General features: G+C 36.0%; 1 protein-coding gene across 3 annotated transcripts in view; it reads left to right on the forward strand.

Annotated features, from left to right (window-relative positions):
• The window catches only part of LOC109848805 (auxin response factor 23-like), an 8,726-nt gene continuing 4,701 nt past the window's right edge, over window positions 4,720–8,744 (forward strand). The window contains exons 1-7 of one of the 3 annotated variants that reach the window (XM_020418480.1): window positions 4,720–5,205; window positions 6,021–6,133; window positions 6,247–6,342; window positions 6,473–6,529; window positions 6,624–6,782; window positions 7,248–7,332; window positions 8,250–8,340. In XM_020418480.1, the coding sequence (XP_020274069.1) occupies window positions 5,169–5,205; window positions 6,021–6,133; window positions 6,247–6,342; window positions 6,473–6,529; window positions 6,624–6,782; window positions 7,248–7,332; window positions 8,250–8,340 (638 nt within the window). In that variant the 5' untranslated portion in view covers window positions 4,720–5,168. The remainder of the gene's footprint in view (window positions 5,206–6,020; window positions 6,134–6,246; window positions 6,343–6,472; window positions 6,530–6,623; window positions 6,783–7,247; window positions 7,333–8,249; window positions 8,341–8,744) is intronic. The other 2 variants (XM_020418481.1, XM_020418482.1) reach the window with 2 other exon arrangements.

The following is an 8,744-nucleotide window of genomic DNA, read 5'->3' on the forward strand; positions in this document are numbered from 1 at the left end:
TTTGGGGCTAGAATAATGATGATTCTGATCATGCATTTAATGTGATGACAATCAACTTTTGGCAGTGAACTTGAGGATGTACTGCCTTCCTACTCGTCTTTCTGGTGGTCGACAAGTACCCTCTGTTTAGTCGGTCTCGCAAGTTGCCAGCTTGGACGGGTCGAGTGCTCAAAAGGCGTGGGGTTGGTTTGAATGGTTGGTCGAATGAGGATGTTTCTCGTCTCCAACTGGCCAGTGAGTCGACAAACACTACATTTCTAGTTGACCTTGTAAGTTGTCGTCCCGACCTTGGACCTGCTTGGAAAAGTTGGCTCACGTTGGCTTAAGTCACTCCTAGTCATGGTGAGACCGAATCGAGGATTAGTAAGCAAGGGACACATGTTGATTCTAGAGAGAGGATTAATACTGCTATTTACGAGATATAACACGTCATAATCCCAGTTTCATTGAATAAATCTAAGTTGTTGAAAAAAAAAATAATGGACAAATACGATTAATCAACTAAATTTATCTCTACCTTGATGTCAATAACGAGAAACAAATCCTGAATAAATTCTCTGGACGGAAATTTGTGGACGAAAGTAATAGACAAATAGAACCGAGTAAACACACTTTCCAGCGTGGTGTAATCCAAAATCCAAGTATACTTTAACCTTTTGCAAGTAATAAATAATATTCGAATTAGTTAGGTATGAGCCACTTTCACTTGAAAAAGGAACCTTTTGTATTGTAGAGAATCCAAATATATTAGTGTTTTACAAATAAATGATATTTAGATAAGTAACCCACAGACCATTGCGGCATTGCCAGCTGGCTGCGCTCTTTTAGAGAAAAAAAAACTTCTTCCTTTCTAGAAATTCCAAATACATTAATCTCTTAGAAATAATAACGGTTGGATTAATAGCCTACAATGTTGAGGAATTTTAGTCCCCCCGTGTACTACGATCTCCTTAACTTGGAAGTTAACCCACAATCAATAAGATAGAAAATAACCGCAATCAAGAAGAAGAACACCGAGATTTACGTGGTTCGGTCGACCAACTTCGACCTACGTCCACGGGAAAACAATACGATAAATCCACTATGTATCAGGGAGAACTACAAGATGAACCACTCAACTCTCGTCACTCAATCTCTCAACCTCACATACATAATCAACTCTCATATTCTCTCTAAAACTCACCCCTTATAATCTTTTGAACAGAAAAAGATTGTGAAACCCTCTCCCAATATTGTAATATTTTGTACGGACAAAGACTACGAAACCCTCGTCTCTCGCACAATATTCTTGAATCAGGCTAAGCCCTCTACTAACCATAGATTACAAGAATATTGGCTCACTCTCTTCTCCTTAGTTTTTCCTCTAACAATAGAATACTATATATATGGAAACCAAAACTCTATCTCTAGCCTAACTTCTTAATTATAATAGGATTCAAGCTCCTAATCATGATAAGATCCAATCTCCTAATCATGATAGATCTCTAACTCTATTTAACTCCCATAAAGTTATACAAATAATCAAAGACATAGTCCCAACAATCTCCACATTGGATTTGATTATCAAACTCCCTTAAAGATATATCATCGTCGTTTTAAAACTTTGCATCTCCCGCTAGCATCTTCTATACTTTTGCATTTCAAATCAAAACACCTGCACTCCTAATCAGAACACTTGCACTCCAACAGGATATCCCTATGACTCTCACTTTCATCTATCTCGCTGTGACGCCTCCATCTCTTTTGTGCGCACCAAAAGATCTTCGTCACCTCTAACATCAGAAGCAAACCAACCATGTTTGTCTTTCCAACTTGAGCCTGACAATAGCATTCTCCCGCTTGTTGTCCTTGTGCTCCACCTGCATCATTTGTCTCAAACTATATCGGTGCACCTCTCCTACTCCACACTACGAGCCGGATGCCGCTATCTCCTCTATCACTTGGCTTGGACCGAATATGAACGCTCATCGTCTTCAAGTCTAATGTCACCATCTCCATCAGCATGTGTGTCACTCAGTCGTTCCTGCTTGTAAGCTCCACCTGATCTGGCACCGTCCTCCTTGAGTCTACACACCAACCAACTCCTGCTCCCCGATGACTCTGAATAATTATATGTTGACAACTTTACTGTTAGAATCACGTCGATTCTCTACACCAGTCTCATCTGTCGCATACTCGTTTTTTCTATCTGTCATCAGATCTGTCTTGGTAGCACCATCAGAACTTATCAATACTTTTTGATCAATCTGAGCAAAATCTAAAAAATCAAACCCTCCCATCGCGTTCAGAGCACTCCAGAACCTAAGAATTAACTCTTGGATCGTCAAAATCTGCCTCCAAACCCTTCTTTTTATTCTTTTTCTTCATCTTGATTCTTATAACACTGCTAATCTTCACTTTTGTGTGACGTCTATCTTACGAACTCGCTCCTAGATCCATCATCAATGCTCTGATATCACTCGTTGGAGAATTTTAGTCCCCTCGCGTACTACGATCTCCTCAATTCGGAAGCTAACCCATAATCAATAAGATAAAAAATAACCATAATCAAGAAGAAAGAGCACCGAGATTTATGTGGTTCGGTCGATCAACTTCGGCCTACGTCCACGGGGCAATAATACGAGAAATCCACTATGTATCAGGGAGAACTACAAGAGGAACCACTCAACTCTCATCTCTCAACCTCACATACATAATCAACACTCATATTCTCTCCAAAACCCACTCCTTACAATCTTTTGAACGGACAAAGACTGCAAAATTCTTTTCCAATATTGTAACCTTTTGCACGGACAAAGACTACGAAACCCTCACCTCTTGCATAATATTCTTGAATCAGGATACGCCCTCTGCTAACCCTAGATTACAAGAATATTGGCTCACTCCATTCTCCTTAGTTTTTCATCTAATAATAGAAGAATATATATAGGGAAACCAAAACTCAATCTCTAACCTAACTTCCTAATTAGAATAAGATTCAAACTACTAATCATGATGAGACTCAATCTCTTAATTATGATAGATCTCTAACCCTATCTAACTCTTATGAAGTTATACAAAGAATCAAAAACATAATTCCAACATACAGACCACACTGCCAGCTCCCTACGCTCAAGACGGAAAAAGACCTCTTTTGACCCGTATAGAAAATTCTTTTTCTTATTCTACAAACATGTTACAATACAAATCTTGTGTGTAGGAGTCAAATGCACAAAACATGTGATAAAGATTGAAGGGCAATTTAAATATCTCAGATACATTATATAGTTCAGAACATTCTGCTCTATTGTGTTCGTATAATTGTTTTCTATGCGGTCAGCTACACACTGGGAGCGTGACTACAGTGTTCCTCTTCCTGTGGTAACGGACGTAACATCAACTCGTACGAGGAGTGTATGTGCGCGTGTTGCATGGGTCCGCGCCACCGAGGAATTTGTATCGCCAATCCAAAATCCGAAAAATAACAATGAAAACTAATTAAAAAAAATCCCATGTTTCTAATTTTCAAAATCCTAAGGGCATGTTTGGTTGGTTTCCTAAAAGCCAAGAATAGGAAATGGGAGCATGGAAATCTCCCATTTCCTATTTTCAACCATTTCCATCCCTAAAACTTACCCCAACATTCAATAAAATATTATTTTATCATCCAACTCATCTAATAAAATATCATTTTATCATCCAACTCATCCAATAAAATATTACTTTTATCATCCAACATCTAATAAATTATTATTTTTATCATCACATCATCCAACTCATCTCATCTCATCACATCTCATATTTAAAAATCAATCACATCATCCAATAATATGGTGACAACTCCTCTCATCTCCTTTAACTTTCATCTCCACCCATTTCCTCCAAAAAAACAAGGAAATTGATTTCCTTAAGTGTGAGTCACATCATCCAATAATATAATGACAACTCATCTCATCTCATCTCATCTTCTATTTTTAAGAATGAACCAAACACAAGAGAAAAACCTATTATAAGAAATAGGTTTCCTATTCTTTGATTTCCTTCTTTTTTTAACCAATCAAACAACCTCAAAACAACTTTTTTTAAAAAATCACTCACATTATCCAATAATATTGTGACAACTCATCTCATCTCATCTCCTATTATTTAATTTCCTTCTTTTTTTAACCAACCAAACAACTATAAAACATTTTTTTAAGGAAATAGGTTTCCTATTCCTTGATTTCCTTTTTTTTTTTGCAAGCAAACAGCCATTTAATTAAAGTTTTGAAGTTTTCGTATAGCCCCCAACATCTTCATATTTTGAAACCAGTCCCCAAATGTATCCTCAATGTGTATCCCAAACCTTTCCACCATCCGCAAACTTATTTAATTAAAACATTGGATTTTCTAATATTACTCTTCACATCTTTCATATTCTGAAATTAGTCCCCAAAATCTTGATATTTTCAAATCACTCCCAATAATCTTTTAGTATTTTGAAATTAGTCTCAAAATCTTGATATTAGTCCCCAATACCTTTCCACTAGCTGCTAATTAGCGAGACTAATTTCGAAGTATTTACAAGTTCTGGGGGAGTAATTCAAAATACGTAGCTCTGGGAAACTAATTTCAAAATTCCTGAAGGTTTGAAGGGCTGATTCATAATATCGAGATTTTCATGACTAATTTTAAGTATGAAAGATTTGGTGTGCTAATACAGGGAAACTCTANTAAACATCTGTACGGTGCTCTGGTCGGCAGCCGCACCAATACACCAACACCTGCAGCATTGCTAGCCTAGAGAGAGAAAGAGTTTAGTTTCTAGAGTGAGAAGCATGCCCAAAAGTTCTAAAAATAGAAAAAAGAGAAGTTTTGAGTGCTCTAGAGAGAGAAAGCTTATTGATACATTTCTTTAGTACTAGAAGATCAATGTGGTTCTAGCTTTAGGGATCAGGATATTAAAAAAAAGTTTGCAAGTGGGGGAGAGATAAAGAGAGAGAGAGAGAGAGAGAGAGAGAGCATTGGTTTTTTTAAAGTATTCATTTATTTTTCCTGGGTTTTAAATTTGGAAACCCAAAAGTTAATTTGTTGTTATATTAGACAACAGCAAAAGTTTTTTTTTTGTTTTATATGGAGAGGGGTTGGTAGGAGCAACATAAGAGGGGGGAGAGAGAGAGGACAGAGAGAGGAGAGAGAGAGGGAGAGAAATGGTGGGCTCAAGCAATGCAGAAGAGAATCAGCAAGGTGAAGATTGTTATTCATTTTTTTTTAATTTTTTCCTATTTTATTAAGATTGAGTTGGTAGCTCAAGAGTTGGTTTTTGATTATTTTATTTCCTTTTGGGATCAGCACTTTTGGGTTTCTTTTATTTGTTTATTTAGATTGTGGGTCTAAATGGGCATGTGGGTTTCCTTCAATTTTTTACCATTTTTACTCTGATTTGATGAATGTGAGATTTCCTGTTTGTTCGCTGTTCATGTTGTTGATTTTGTTGGCATTTGTTAATATTTTTGGTAATGTTTTGATTTTTCTGGTGAGTCTCTCTCTTTTGGCTAAAACCCATTTTGGGTTTTACTCTTTTTTTCCGGTAGTTTGAGGTAATAATCAGATTGGATGAAAATAAATGTTTACCACATGTATAATTTGTGTGTTGTTTATGGTTTGATCTTGCTGTTTTAGATGGTTAAAATCCATTTGTTGATATTTTAAGTTGTATGTGATCAATTTTAGTGTTTCTTTCTCTTTTAGCCAAAACCCATTTGTGGGTTTTGTGTTTTCTACGCTTAGATTGAGGAATTGATGAAATTGGATGAAAATGACATGTCTATTATCTTGTAATTGTTTAACTGAAGTGAAATCTAATCTCTGTGTTGTGCACGCTTTTGATTTTACTATCTTTCAAGTTAATTATCCTGAAACTTTTAGGTTATATTTTGTTGTTGGGTGTTTCTTTCAGTTTTTGGTAGTCTATACTATAGAAAAAAACCTCTTGTAGAAATATTTCCTTTGTTCTTCGGTAATTAACATCAATATGATTTAATTAATTTTCTGTGTACCAGATGGGAATGATTATCTCTACAATGCACTGTGGCGTGCATGCGCCGGCCCTTTAGTATCAATTCCTTGTATTGATGATAAAGTTTTCTACTTCCCTCAAGGCCACATTGAGGAGGTATTTTAGCCCTATTGTTTTTCTTTCTTTAAGTTGCTACAGATTCAACACTGCAAAAGATATGTTCGTATGATTATGTAGCTCGAGCTTGTTAAAATTTTTTATTGATGTAGATTGCTGCTCATTCAAGTAGAGATGGCGATAGGCAACTTCCCAATTATGATTTGCCTTCTAAGATATTATGTAGAGTTGTAAATGTTGAGCTCCAGGTCTGTCTGTGTCAATTCTCCTTTTTTGCATACATTAATTGGCTAGAATTGCTTGGTTTGTGTATGTATCTTACAATATTAGACATGTATAATAATTTATTTGCTGCTGTTTTCTGGTATCATCGTACAGGCAGAACGCGACACTGATGAAGTGGTTGCTCACGTGACTTTGATTCCTCAATCAGAGGTTGCATTCTAGTCTTCTTAAGTTTTTTCTTTGTCTAATTCGCATTAAAGGGGTCATATAGTTTTTGGATTTGATTGGGTGGTTTCTTTTACAGCAGGATGAGAGCACATCTGAGAGGGAAACAGTACAGGTTTCAGCAGCTCCTCAACAAACTGTAGTGTCGTTTTGTAAAATCCTGACAGCCTCTGATACTAGTACACATGGAGGATTCTCGGTTTTAAAGCGACACGCAGATGAGTGCCTTCCTCAGCTGGTTCGATTCCTTGTAATCTTTGGATGTTAACAGAATTCATAATATGGGATTTGATTTAATTGTGCTCATAGTTCTGTTTGACTTTTTGGGTTTCTTGGTATTTTAGTCCCTTAATTGATCATATTTTGAAATTAGTCACTCTAGTCAAGAGCATAAATGGCAATTAGAGGGAATTAATTTGAAACAATGGACGGGAATTGGAAGGGCTAATAGCAATTTCAGTGATCCGGAGGATTAATGCAAAATAACTTAATGATTGAGGGACCTAATAGCAATTTTAATGATTTGAAGGACTGATTTCAAAATATGAAATATATAAGGGATTAATATGGAAAAAAACTCTTGAATGCTATGTGTAGTGATCATGAATTTCACATTTTAAATCACTTGTTCAATGTAGTTAAAAACCTTTCTGATGCATTTGATTGTGACTAATTATGCAAGTGTATCCGCATTTTTGTGAAGGATATGACTCAGAACCCCCCGGCACAAGAGTTGGTAGCTAAGGATTTCCATGGGACAAGGTGGGGCTTCCGTCATATTTATCGCGGTACGTGTATTACAAAAAGGAGGTATTAATTTCATATTTATCGTAGTATTTCATTACTTGACATCCATTTTTCTGTTGGCATTAGGACATTGTAGAGTTTGCATGTTAATGTGTTCTATCTGAATAAGTGGAACTTGTTGTTATCATATTAGAGGAAAGCCAAAAGTAAAAGAAAATGATGCCTTATTTAACTGCATAAATTTGTTGCTAAGTTGAAGTTTGTTTTACTGTTAGCACATCATGGTCGCAATTATAGCTTACTGCTAAGTCGAAGTACATGATATTGCTAGTCATCATGATCACCATTTTCATCATGGTTTCCATTTTAGTTCACTGTTTTGAGAAACCAAAGTATTTCCTTTTGTATGAACTCCAAACAAGCATTCTTGATTTCACTAATAAATTATATATATTTTATGGTCATGACATCTGCTTTGCAATCATCCAATTAATGTGTAGAGGGAATTATATCCTCTACCCTGTAGATCCTCCAATGGATGGTCTGCCGAATGAGAACTAATTTTATTGCAGCTTCTCCTTAGCATTATATAACTCATTTGCTGAAATATAGATGTTATTTGTTTGTTTTTCACTGAAAACTGTTACCCACTAATCCTGTTCTATTTCTACATTTTTCTGGGGACAATGCGAGTAGTTAAGCCAACTTATCTTGAAATTCCCCTTTTTAGCATTATATAAATCATCCAGTGAAAAAGAGAAGATATCTTTGTTCATGTTCACGAAAGAGCCCTTGCCATTACACATTCTGATTAAGGGTTTTGTGCAGATGAAAGAATTAGACGAAAGGCTGATGCTGTTTGTTTCTGGCAGTGAAATGATTCATTTATTTGCATGCATGCTATTTGTTTCTTCTATTTTCAGCTTTTTATCCAACGTTTGCTGTTTTTGCTAATTAGGCCAACCAAAAAGGCACTTGATTACAACTGGCTGGAGTACATTTGTGAACTCAAAGAAACTTGCTGCTGGGGATGCTTTCATTCTCATCAGGTCAGCTCATTCTAACTAAGGATTATCCAGGCGATCTTCAACTTGACTTCTGAAAATTTGCTCAAGAAAGGAACTTTTTAAGGGGGGCTAATCAGTCTTTTTTTGAACTTTTAGGAGTTATTCAGTGATAAGAACATGCTAACTTACATGTTTAGATTGTTATAATACATAAATTGGTTGATTTCACAAATTTGCTGAACTTTGTTCGGATTTGCATGTAACCCTCCTGAACATTTTTATCTCATTAAACACCCAGCACTTTGGGCCTTTTCAAATAAACCCCTGACGGTGTTAAACGTTGTTGTAAAAAGACAAAATACCCCTATAAAATTACACCATAACACAGTCAGGTGTTTTATTGGGAAAAGCCCAAAGGTCACAGGGATTTTGTGACAAACCCAAAA

Source organism: Asparagus officinalis, chromosome 7 (genome assembly GCF_001876935.1).
Source record: "Asparagus officinalis chromosome 7, Aspof.V1, whole genome shotgun sequence".
NCBI classification, from domain to species: Eukaryota; Viridiplantae; Streptophyta; class Magnoliopsida; order Asparagales; family Asparagaceae; genus Asparagus; species Asparagus officinalis.